At 35.5% G+C, this 13,640-nt stretch overlaps 1 protein-coding gene across 13 annotated transcripts in view; it reads right to left on the bottom strand.

The window, feature by feature from the left end:
• The window catches only part of OPA1 (OPA1 mitochondrial dynamin like GTPase), a 94,630-nt gene that overhangs the window by 21,896 nt on the left and 59,094 nt on the right, over positions 1-13,640 (bottom strand). For all 13 annotated transcript variants that reach the window (XR_009451832.1, XM_059687411.1, XM_059687415.1 and 10 more), the window contains 5 exons: positions 13,537-13,616; positions 10,139-10,279; positions 8,251-8,367; positions 6,656-6,749; positions 6,048-6,158 (listed from right to left, as the gene is read on the bottom strand). Coding sequence is in view for 12 of the 13 variants with exons in the window: in XM_059687411.1 (XP_059543394.1) it covers positions 6,048-6,158; positions 6,656-6,749; positions 8,251-8,367; positions 10,139-10,279; positions 13,537-13,616 (543 nt within the window). In the remaining variant the exon portion in view is untranslated. The remainder of the gene's footprint in view (positions 1-6,047; positions 6,159-6,655; positions 6,750-8,250; positions 8,368-10,138; positions 10,280-13,536; positions 13,617-13,640) is intronic.

The following is a 13,640-nucleotide window of genomic DNA, read 5'->3' as shown; positions in this document are numbered from 1 at the left end:
TAGTTATGGAGAACAAAGTTTTCATTACAAAAATGATTTGTTACTGAATATCTGGTAGCTGAGAAAAAAAAAGAAGTTTCCATTTGTAGTCTATATTTCTAAGTTTCCAAAGTCAAAACTGACTCTCCCGCACACTAAGATACAAAGCTTGCATCTTTGCTCCTTTCTAATTATCAAGAGAAGCACAGGGTGGAGGATAAGAGGAGACTGGGAAAGTGAAGAGACACAAAGACAAGCGCCACCAGCATTGTACACTCCCAAGAGAAACAAACTTTAAGCTTCAAGAAACAATTGCTTGCTGTCTGGGAGATGCTCAGGCATCAAACAATAAAGAACAGTCAACAGAGGCAAGAGGCCGAGCACGCTGCTGAGATTCCTACTCTCTAATCCCCGGCTCCAGTACAAAGGCCAGCTGTTGCCACCTCGCGTAGGGAGTCAGCAGAGCAAATTAATTGCCAGAGAAAAAAGGCGCGGATATTGGAAAATTCTAATTTACCAGCCTCTTTAAGTTACACTGTTTTTAACATTAAGGACATCACACTATAGCATTCAAATACGCCTGTGCACTGGTAGCCCAAGTACAGAAGTTTACCACCGTTTTCACAGTTATTGGTAAGTAAATGAGATATAAGTATGAAGCATTCAGTTTTGACTGAAGCACATCTAAGAAGCAAAAGAATTATGAATACACTGAAGCTTACTATAAAACATTTCAACACTCACAGACCAACTCAACAAAAAGCCTCAATTGCTCCATAAAAATTCTGCATTTGTTAGAGCTGAAGCTTAAGCCTCTAAGCATGAACACGTCACACTGAAAAGCCGTGTCTGAGTTTGGGGCACTCAGATACTACTTAACCATGGTGGAATTTGACAGTATACTTCGAGGTGTGATTACAAGTCACACAAAGAAAATGAACTTCCTCCAATCTGTTCTGTGGCTTCACTTGCATTCAATGTTCTAATCTCTTACCCAGATGTTCTAATTCTATCGGTTTTCATATCATTTGAGTTTAAATTGCAAAGCTTTTTATAGTGTAGGAAGTACAAAGGATGATCATCATCATCACTATTATATGTGTCTTTCTGACCTACTCCGTAAAGTATATTGTCAACTATGGAAGTATCCAAATATAAAGAACCATTTTATGTAATCATAGTTTCTAATGGCTTGAGTTTTGTGGGTTTTTTTTCTTCCTCAAATTAGTTTGGAACAGTAGTTAAAAGACTTGGGGTTGATTCTTGGCTTTACCACTTATTATCTATGTGTTTCTAAGCCTCCATTTCTTTATCTATAAAATAAGAAAAATGACTGTACCTATGAGAATGCATGTAAAGCACAAAACCTAATATCTGGGAGAGAAAAATACCTTCATAAACAGCTCAGGCTCTGATACCAAAATCAAAAGGAATGCACTGTAAAATAGGAAAGACTCCATAGTTCTTGGAAAGAGCGATCTAAAGGATTGGTAATGCCCCTTTAATTCTTGTGTATCATTGATTCTTTGGTTATGTACACAGAGAATGAAAAGTGTAACTCGAGCTTTCATAAACAAGAGTTAAAAGAAACCTAAGGTCTGAATCCTAAGCAATTAATTTAAGGTCCAAACACTCACAATAACCTAGTTAACAGCTGACACTATATTCACGGCAAACAATAAGAGAATTCCCAGATGGACTGATAAAACTCAGTTTAGCAACACTGCCAGCAATTACCACTAGTGCTTGAGGTGGATGGAGAACAAACTCTAAAAATAAGTCTGTGAGGTGATAGCACTATCACTTGTTCTATATAATGACAATTATAAAATAAATTTTATAAATCATAAAACAGAGCATAATAGAAAGAAAAACTTTGATTTAAGTTATGGTATAACAATCTTCTTCTCTCCAAAGAAAGCATTTTAAAACTAAAGTCTGTTTGAATAAGTAGGTTGGAAACATTATTAAAAATTCTGCTGCAAATCCAAATAGATTTTATCCCAGTTAATACTATTTAAATATCTATTTATATCCTTTGAAATAAAATTCATTACAAAATCAAAATAATTTTATCAAAGTCAAAGTGGGCATATTTACAAACCACACAGGTCTAAGTGTGACTAGACACTGCAAATAAAAAAGTAAGGTAAAAAGATGAGCTGTGTATCTTATTAAACTGTTCATGAGGTAACAGTCTTTTGACATCTTCAAAGACGTATTTTCAAAGGTGTCGTTTCCTTTAAAGTATTTTCATATGAGCCTGATCCATTATAAGTTATAAAAACACAATTAAACATTTTTAATGCAAATAATCTTAGACTTAGAGAAAAGTTGTCAGAATACTACAAAGAACATATTTTCCCTCAATCATTTACTGCCATTATGCCCCTGAAGCCCCAAATATTCTATTGGTATAAGCTACAAACAAGGATCTTTTCCTAAAGAGTACTAATTTAACAAATAAAGTTTAAAAATTAACACTGAGGGACTACTACCTTGTAACCCTCAGATCCCCTTCACATTTTATCAACTGGACCACTGATGTCCTTTAGAGCAAAAAGGGCCTGTGCAGGTACACACATTGCATTTCTTTAGTCTCCTTCAACCAGAACAGACCCTAGTCTTTCCTGTCACACATGATATTGATGTATTGTAGACTGTGCCTTAATTTAGGTTTGTCTGGTGTATCTTTATAATGGGATTTAAGTTATACATCGCTAGAAGTGATGCTGGGTTCTTCTCACTGCATTCTATAAGGCGTCCACAGGTCTGATTTGACCATTACTGATATTAACTTTGACCACTTGACTAGGTGGTATCGCCAAGGCTTCTCCAATGTAAAATTACTCTTTTTCTTTTTTAAATTATTTTGTATGGAGATATTTTGTGTGATTATACAAACATCCCATTCCTCATCACTGATTTTATTCATTTATTAATATAAGTATTAACATGGATTTATTTTACTGAATAAGTTATAATTTACAACTATATTTATTTTCATACCCAAATTATCCTAGTCTTGGCCAGCTGGAGCCTCTTCAAGCTGGCTCTATATCCTGTTGACATGTCCCCACCATTCTTCAAGTAATTCCTTACTTTCTATACCATAAGATGCTCCAGGTTCATCCTACTTTTCCCTGCTCCAGCTATGGAATCTACCATGTCTCCAAAGAGTTCCAGTTCTACGTATGACTCCTCTTCCCAGGAGCCTCCAGAGACTAGAAGAAGTGGGCTCCTCTCTCATTTCTTTGACCTTCCTAACTCCAGCTTCATGATTTCATTTCACTAGTGAACATGGTATATCTTTTTTAGAAGATGAGAGAATACTGTACTACTTCTTATGTACTCATCTTAAAGGCTAACCAGTTGGTGAATCTCCAAAGTAAAGTGGTGAAATTATTTAAAATCAAGCAAATTTAAGACTGGCAATAAATGTGATGTATCAAATTTTACCGATCTCTATACAATGTTGTACCCTATACAATTTTAAAATCACAGTAAAAACTCTCTTGATTGCCTCTCTTCTCTAAATTGTTAACATGCTATATTCTAACTGAATGTGCTATACTAGACACTTTGACCTGTGTAAACTTTTCTCGCTGAAAGTATCCATGACCAGATTCCCAAGTGTTAGACTGAAGATAAACAATAAGGAGATATATTCAAGATTCTTTACAACTAATGGACCAAGTCATGGCTCATCTCCCTAAGTGGGACTAACGAAGCTGAGTCACTAGTCAAACACTTGCTTCCAAGTACATTTTTTGATACATTAATGTGACCATAATTTTATACGAACAGAGGTAGTCAATCATTTCAAGGAAAATCAGCAGAACATATGACCTGGCTTGACAGTGCACAAATCTGTGTTAGTAATTCACTTCCTTTAAAGAATCAAATTGGGAATGGAAAACGATGGGGTTACACACATGAGAAGAGACACATCATTTTCTAAATCACTTAAAAATGTATATGCTGGTAAAATACGTGGAAGTTTTCACTATCTGATAACTATGTCCTGAGGAATAAAAAAGAGATATACAGTATACATTGTGATATGACACAGCTCTTTCTGGAACAGCATTAATTTAGCGTGAAATTATGAGCCAGGGACTTCCAACTGGTTTTGAACTGATTCTCTTAACAATGCTGTGCAATAACTATTATAGTACGCAGTCATTTTCACAAAGAAGCTAAGGCTCTGGGAGATACCTGCCCAAGGTAACACAGCTAATCTTTGGCAACTCTGAGTTAAAATAGATCTTCTCTAAGTTAGCACAAACTTAATTATGTTGCCAAAGTGACATGAATAACAAAAAGAAAAGGAAGTCAATAGAAAATGGAAATAAAAGTTAAAGTATGTTTTAAAAAAAGATTATTAAAGAAAGAAAAGGAAAAAACAGAAATGAAGAGTTCAGATAACTTAGAAATGGAGTGAGAAGGAAAAGATAAGCCGTGGAAAATAGCATGCTGCTTAGGCTCAGGGTATAAAATAGGAAAATTGCCTGCTTTCTCATGGATATTCTAGTGACTGTGCTGTACTGATATAAATTCAGCTTAGAAACTGTTTTAAAATTTGAAGAACTTCTTTCTATTCAGCATATGCTCTTTTAGATATCAGAAAACTCACTGGATAATACATTTAAGTATAAAATGAAAGAAAAAATACTGTTTCATGAAGCTTAAGTAAGGGAAACTTATAACAAGGTAGACTCAAAGAGAAGGGCCAATCCACAGTATTTTTATTTTTATTTAATAATATTAATCTTTCACTGACTTCCTTAGGTTCTTGAGGATCTAAGTAAATCTTAATAAGCAAGCAAAACATCTTAAAGCTAAGAACCTACTAGCATCAGGAAAGAACTAAATAACTCCACAAAGTGGAGTGGGGATGGTGGAGGGGAAGGGAAAGCCACACTGCCTAGTGCAGGTGAGAAGCCGGACCAAGTATAAGAGGGTGTTCACAGGGGGGAGTTGGTGGCCCGCCCTAGAAGTGAGGAGAATGTCTGTGTAGGAATGTAGTCTGGTGCAGGGCATTGGAGCACAAGCAGGATGAAGAGGGCGTCTCCATAAAAACATAGTCTGACTTCAGGTGAGGAGGGATTCCTTGAGTAGAGTGCAGGGTGAGGGAGAATGAGAGGGGGAGATGTCTGCACAAAGGGACAGAGCCTGAGCTTGGTAAAAAGGACTCCATGAAGAGGGCATCCTGACACGGGATGTCAGGGCCTAGATGAGGTGAAAAGGGTACCAGCACAGGGTGAGGCACTGAGGAGGTGGCCTGGAGTCATTGTAAAAACCTGAGCTGGGTGAAGAGAAAGCTCCTTCAATGAAGGGGAGAGCGACAAGTTTGGTTACATAAAGGAGCACTGATCAAAATAAGTAAATATATTAATGATACCTAGAGCCAGATTTCTTTGTCAGAAAAAGGAGTTACAAATATGGAAAAAGAGAAAATGAGAACCCTGGATTACTGAATTCAAATGATAAGTACTAATGTCAACTTATGGTTTTTAATACAGACATATATGTAGGACCAGGAATAAGATGCAAATGTGTGTATATGTTATTTATGAGTGTGCATGCACACATGCAGAGTTTGTTCCCTAGCTCTTTCCACTGAGAGGGTCTGGGAACAGCAATATTCCAGTAATAATGAGCATATCAGTTCCCAGCTCTTGAATTCTATATACCATTCTCAAAAAAAAAAAAAAAAAAAAGCTGGGTCAGGTAGAGTACAGAATGAGCATGGAACATCTTGTGACATGGAAGGACAATATTAGGACAAAAGGGAAACTTGGATGGGGTGTGAAATTAGACGTTGTAATCAGTATCAACATCCTGATTTTAATGGTTGCTAGGAGAAAATCTTTATTTCTAAGAAAAAAACATTAAAGTATTTAGAAGAGATGGGGCTTCAAGTCAGCATCTTTCCCTCAAATAGTTCAGGAAGAAAAGTTCTTTGTATATACTTTTCTGTAAGTCTGAGGTTAAATGGATGAACAAGGAATGGAACTGGGGACGGTGAAAAGGCAGCAAAGTGAAAGGCAGGAGGAAGTACTTACTGAGGTCTTCAGCCAGTTGGACTCGTTTACCAGTGAGCAACTTAACCTTCTTCTCACCATCTTCAGCAAAATCTTCCAGTACTTCTTTAACATTTTTCTCTAATCGTCTGACTGTTCAAAGTAAATAAAAAACCTGAGGAACACCGTTTTTATGAATGGACAAGGATAAGAAATTAACAATACATGGAGTAAGTTCTTATTTTTCTCATCACATTAGATCTATTAAGTTCAGACTTCTCAGTTACAGGCAGAATATTTACCTACTATTCAGTGCTTTTAACAACATAAAACTAATATATTTTCTCAGAGAGTCATATTCTCAAGCCCTGACACTTTAACAGAAGTGCAGATTTCTCAAAAAAACTAAGTAATGCTTAGGAGTCCTTTTCTAACAGAGTTTTTCTGTAATAAAGAGAGACTCCTGCTATGTTTTGTCTCCATCCTTTTCAATTATGATTTATTTTCATTAATATTTTAAGGGCAAATAATAATTTTCAGGTTTTCAAATAAATCTATCATAAAGGAAGAATTAGGGCATGCTATTATAAATGGATGTTATTACTGTATTTTTTATGTCAAAATTAGAAAATGGTCCCTCTGTGACTTACCTTCAGTGTTTGTAAGTTGTTGTCTTAAAGTATTTGCCGTGATTGCAAGCATGCGTTGTATTCGCCAAAATAGGACAACATCATTGCATTCCAACTGAAATATCAGGTAATTAAGATTACCAAATGCAAGTTTAAACATAAATTTGATCATAAACACAGACAACTACTAAATAAGTGCCTCTAGCCTAAGCTTTAAAAATACTCAGACTTACCTTACATATACACTGAGTGGCCAGATTATTATGACCACTCCATCAGTACTTCATTGACACTTCCAAAAATACTGAATATTGAAAACTTCCTAAGCAAATACTCTCAAGGTTTTATTATTATTATTATTATTTGCATAACTAATTCACTTCATTGTACTAATGGGGTGGTCATAATAATCTGGCCACTCAGTGTATATTCCTATTGTAGATAGAAGCTACTGAATAATTTCTGCACAGGATCCATCAAATTCTGCATAATTTGGGTTCTATCTACCACACACCTATATAACTTTGTTTTAATTCCAATAAGAAAGCAAATAAACTTGGGAAGTAGGGCATTTCATTATGTTTTATACAAGCAGAAATCCACAGCATATTATGACCTTTAATTTGTATTTAGTTTCAACACATAACCATGTTAAAGTATGTCCTTAGGTTAACCTCTTTTCTTTAAGTGTATACTCAAGAAATTTTTGAAATTCAGCTGTATATGAAAATAATTAATGATATATATTTAAAAAGAATTTTATTCTGTAGAGAGGTCTTCTCAACATTTAAAATTAGGGCAAAAAATTTGCAACTTTTTAACAATAGGTGCATTTAATTGTAAATTTATTTTAAGCTGCTGAAAATTCAAAAGGAAAGCATTTTAGGGGCTCAAATAAGATCACTGTTCAATAGAGCATTTTCAGGATACATTTCAAAACATTTCTGCTTGTAAAAAAAATGCTCAAAATATGTCCGTTTGCTGCCACCTACAGGTTACTTTGTAAAATGTGACGTTAAACTACAACTGTCCATTCCAAAAACTTTATAGTGCTTTAATAATTTAAAGCAAGATTTTATTGAAAGAATTACAACCTAATATAGGAAACTAGCACAATAAAAACTGTTTTACAGTATGATTTTCACTATTCAATGGATGACTGTCTTATACACATACACACACATATAACTTTGCGTAGAAAGAGTTGAACAAAAATATATTAAAAAATGTTAATTAAAATTACTTCTAGGTGAAGGGTTATAAAAGGGACTATTTCCTTTTGCATATTTTTTACATTTATTTATTGAATTTGTTTTCTACAATGGGAATGTATTATTTTATAACAGAAGAAGTTAATTCTTAAAAAATATTTTAAAGCGGTTTAGTGCCTATTATATGCCCACACAATCTTACAGGCACTGGGATGATATGCATGTAAGGTGCAAATACTACCAAAGTGGTAAATATCTTTGAAAAGATAGGGGCTAGATTACTCTTTATAAATCACACATTTTTTCCAGAAGATCAAAAGACTTAAAATTAATGCTAAAGTTTACTTTTAAACATCTAAAATACTGTTGCTATAAAACATTTCTACTTGTTTTTTGAAACCTTACCTCAGAATCTACAAAATGCCTTTGATAATAATAAAAGCCTCTTCGACACAGGTTACAGTGGTTTAGAGCTGTTTTTAAGAAATGTCTTCTATAAACTTGGTGCCAAGTGTCCTTAATCTAATGAAAAAAGAAAACAAACACCAGAGTTAGTATACACTTGTCAAGTTAATCAAACACATTCTGAAAGTCATCTACAAAGCTTATTTATATTTAAAAAAATTAATTAAAACCAATGGCAATGGTGTTATTCTACGAACCTTTTTTATCCATTAAATTTTTTCAAGACAAAGATTAGATTTCCTACTAGTCTGTCCCCTTACCAGCTTATGTACTTCAAAATTTGCAGTATTTTTTAACAACCATTGCTGTTATAGTCAAATAATCATCTTGTACAGTAGCAAAAGTAGAAATTATCTTACCCAAATTCAAGGTAAAGATTCCAGGCAACAAGAGGTTGTGAACCTTGGACAGAGTTAGGACTAGAAGGTGGTTTCAGACCATGCCCATCAACCAACGCAACAATATTTCCTTTCTGATTATTAAATTTCAGTTACTACATCACTATGATCCCCCCCCCCATTGCTATACACTCCGTTAGCGTTCAAGGTTCTTTCATACCACTATTGTTTTTAAAGCATAGGAATATTAAGTAGGTAGAATAAATATCATCACCACCATTTGACAGGTGAAAAAAGGGGCTCAGAGAGATTATATCAATTACTAAAAGTAATATTACTAGCGAATGGAATGAAACTGTACTAGAATTCACATCTCCTGACATCTAGTCCATCCACTATTCCTGCCAGAGTACTTTCTTACCATGTTTATAGGTTCATAAAGTGCACTGAACAAAGTGTCTCCTGGAAAAAAACCCTGAGATTTTCTTGCTCACAGAACATTCAGCCAATCCACATCCTACATATGGACAAAGTTCCTCCCACTGTACTTATAGCCACAGAAAACTTAAAGGTATCAAACTGGATACAACTAATTATTAATGAGAACTAGGACAATGTGGGTAAATTAAATCTATGTTCATGTAATCATTAGTCTTAATTTCATTTCCAATCTATATATATAAAAGCCTAAGCAACCATTACTACCGAAACGACTGGTCCACCAGTCGCTATGATGTGCACTGACCACCAGGGGGCAGACACTCAACACAGGAGCTTCCCCCTGGTGGTCAGTGCACTCCCACAGCCAACCTCCCACAGCCAGCCAACCTCCCCCAGTCACTCCCCCTGGCCAGCAAACCTCCTGCAGTCTCTCCCCGCTGTCCCTCTGGCCCCGTTCGGCAGCCAGCAGCTGGCAGGCCCCAGCTGGCCCGGCCCTGATCAGGATGGTGAGATGGCCCCCAAAGGCCCTGATCACCGGCCAGGCCTAGGGACCCCACCCGTGCACAAATTTCATGCACTAGGCCTCTAGTTTATAAATAAAGCTACTACATATAACAGCTATAACTGTTATGAATGTCAGTTTTCTTGTTCTGAACTCTGGTGGAATTTTAAGTATGTATACTCATTTCTTAAATGAGAAAACATAAATAGCAGATAATCTTTAAAAGAATTTATATGTGGCTCTGAAATTTTATATGACTGTCTCACTAGAATTACTTTTCTCGTTGGGTTTCACTTAAGCCAATTAAGCTAATATTAAAGTGAGGTTTTGATCCCTTACACTCTAACTAGGAAACACAGGCCCAGAAACATTTTTATTCTTATTTTCCCCAAATAAACATCATGAAGGTAAGCAAAAAGTAGTCTAAACTGTAATTATTTTTATCCTCATATTTATTATAAGTGAGGAAAAAGAGAATCCAAAGGCATTATCCAACAAGAAACAGAGATTAAGGAAGCAAGTGCATGCTTTTTGGCATATTTATTACCAAGCTTGGATCTACTTCTACTCCTCGGGATTCGAGGTTCTTTCGGACTGTAGTTATCTCATCACTTGCAAGATAGGCTGGGTGTTCCTCATTACATTTCAACATCTTCTCCAATTCACTCTTGGTTTCGTTGTGAACACACTTTAAAATGTTTCAAAGAAGACAGTATTTAGTTGGTTCATGATTTGGCACTTATAAAAACAGAGTCCCAATTTTAATAAATATATTGCTATTGCACAATAAATGACACAAGTTTAATCACAACAAATAAGAACATACACAGTTGCCTGGTTTATGCATGCAGGAACAACTTGGAATTATGACAGCCAAAAAAGAAAAAAAAATTTTAGCCCTATTTGTTGTATTTTACTTTTGCTGAAATATTTTACACAGAAAGAGATAATCTATAAATGCTTTATATCTAATAATTAGATGACTGTAATGACTTATACCTCTTGACATGTTTCTTTTCCAATAAATTAAATACAAAATTCATAGTGAAACTTTTAAATAGTCTTTTCATTAAAATATCTTGCTTTAGATTGCTTCTGTAAGGTACCCATTATTCTTAGATTCATTTCGTTTCTTCTCTATAATTATTCACAATCTCTTCATCAAAGGAGGAAAAATATACATACAGGTGATAAGTTTGAAAATATGACTCTTAATTTCACAGTGTGAAATTTTTCTTTTCATTTTTCATTCAAAATAATTTATTGATTGATTTGAGAGAGAGAGAGAGGAAGGAAGGGAGGGAGGGAGGGAAAATAGGAGGGAAGGAGAGAGAAGGTAAGGAGAGAGAAACATCAATTTATTATTCTACTTATTTATGCATTCATTGGTTGATTCTTGTATGTACCCTGACCAGGGACTGAACCCTCAACCTTGGCGTATTGGGACGATGCTCTAACCAACTGAGCTACCCAGCTAGGGCCTATCTCTTCATTTTTCAATCCTTCTTTTAAAATTGAATGTGTAAAAAAGCTTCAAATTCACTGATTAAACAAGTCACTACCACAGCACTTAGCCCAAACTATACTAAGCTACAGAATCTGAGCATTTGTACAAAAATAACACTTAAGTACAAAAAATTTGCTTTTAAACAGAACTAATAGTCTCTGAAAACATGACATTTTAGAAGAAATATCATTTAATAAAGAGAAATTTCACTATTTCCTTAAATATCTGCTATTTGGTCTGAGGTAGGAAGGAAATCTCTAAATATGATTTTCCTGAACTTTTCCTGTTCTGTTTTCACTTTCACCTGTCCATTAGTCCCCACTTCACCTGGTCTTCAGGACAACACTCCTCTCCCACCTATCCTGACCAAGATCTGCATTAGTTCAGCTTAGGTGAGGTGAGAATTTTCAGAAGTAACACCACAAAATAGTTTTCAGAGCATGGGTTTATCATCTTTAACACAGAACAATCTTGAGTTTCTTTTCCTGCTAAATCCGGTCACTCAAAAAGACAAAGGATTGTAGACAGCTGCCTTAAACTTGCAATGTGAGGCCCGGAGACATTATTAATCTCCTTTATAATGTTTCTCACCCTAATTTCCAGGTATGAGGTCCAGAACAGTGTTTTTAAAGTGGGAGTGAGAGGGTTAGCAAGATTAGAGGAGAATTTGACAGGAGTCTGACAGGAGGCTTTGTTTTGAAAGAATAAACAAACATACACAAACACCTCCCAGGTGATTCTGATGCCCCTCCCCTCTACACTTTAAATTATGGCCTTTGTTCTAAAGCAGTGGTTCTCAACCTTCCTAATGCCGAGACCCTTTAATACAGTTCCTCATGTTGTGGTGATGCCCAATTTCATTGTTACAAATTGAACATAATTAAACCATAGTGATTAATCACAAAACGATATGCAATTATATATGTGTTTTCCGATGGTCTTAGGCTACCCTTGTGAAAGGGTCGTTCGACCCCCAAAGGGGTCGCGACCCACAGGTTGAGAACCGCTGTTCTAAAGTCACTCTGAGTCCTATACCTGCTGCCCTGAAACCCTCTTCTCTGAAGGGTTTCTATATTCTTCCTCTGGGTTGCAGATCCTTGCACTGCCCTTAAAGCTAATTCCTCTGCTTCTCTTGAAGAGATTCCCTATGGGTTGAAGTTCCTGAGGAAAAAAACACTTACATACAGGAATCATTTCTCTCTAAGAGTGTTTTGGCCAAAGCATATTTACCACAAGTTGCTGCATTAATTGTTCTGGAGACTCTAGGTCTATTTCACTAGGACTTGAAGGTCGGACATCGTTTTTCTTTGGTGTTTATTTGCCTTATACCTGTTTTTTCCAGTCAATAACCCCTCTCCCCTCCACCCCCATCTCAGAGTCAGAAACCTCTGATGGTCCCCTAGGGGTTCTTTCCGGACAGACCCTCCTCTCAGTCCATGTGCACGCAGAGAAGACTGATGCACCCTGAACACAGGCATCATCCAACCAGGCACTCTGACCACTTCTTCAGCTTCTCTTCAGTCTCTTAATGATTCCTTGCCCCCCAAATTCATCCCAGAAAGAAGAGGAACTGTCCCTTCACTATTTTAAGACAAATTGGGACTCACATCTGATAGGTATCTTCATCTCCCTTCTCTAATCACAGGGATTCAGGAACAAGAAAGTGTGTTACATGCCACCTCTTTTTCTGATTCGTTACTGCCTTCATTCATGTATTCTATTTACACTCGTTTATTTAAGGAATGAACAAGAATGAGACAGTGGGGTAAGACTGAATGCTAGATAGGAAAAGAAGCCACAACAATAAGGAAGGAATAAAAAGGGTGGGGGTTGGATACTTAATAATTTACCCATTTTCCCTCTTTTACTCATTGGAAAAGGTATTTACACTTGTCTTTACCAGTTTGTTCTTCTGAAGTGCTCATTAAATGTAAATAAATGAATTCTATAATTCTGTTTGTTTCCTGTCTGAATTTTTATACTTATTTTGTGACCATAGGAGCAAAAAAGTAAAAGAATATAGTAATTTGAATAGACAACTAACAAAAAAATCCAGAGATAATATAATAGAATAAGGTTAAAAAAGTTATTATATTTCTTATTCTGATCATATTCATTCTACATCCTCTGAAACCTTTGTCATTCTTTTCCTTTTTTTCATAACTATAATCTTCAATTTAGGGAATTGAAATGAAAAAGCAATCAACCACAAAAGGGACATGCTTCAACTCTTTCTTTTACTAACACAGCTACTTTACTTATAAATACTTTCATTCATAGTTTACTGTTTATTCTAAAGATTTTACATTTTAGAAAGGCTGACATAAACATTTGAAATTATTAAGACTGGTGTAAAGGCATGCATAGGTTATATTTTACTGCCTGAACTAAAATGACCAAAATTATATCATCATAAGGGCAGATTTGTTTGTTTTTACCTGTTCTTGGGTCCGATTCTTCCAGTACAGCCACCTCTTTTTCCAATCTGGACCCACCATATTTTCAATTGCATTTTCAGCTAAACGATTGAAAGAAAAATTTA

The sequence above is a fragment of the Myotis daubentonii genome, chromosome 3 (genome assembly GCF_963259705.1).
Source record: "Myotis daubentonii chromosome 3, mMyoDau2.1, whole genome shotgun sequence".
Classification (NCBI taxonomy): Eukaryota; Metazoa; Chordata; class Mammalia; order Chiroptera; family Vespertilionidae; genus Myotis; species Myotis daubentonii.
This window is presented reverse-complemented; position numbering and strand designations above follow the sequence as displayed.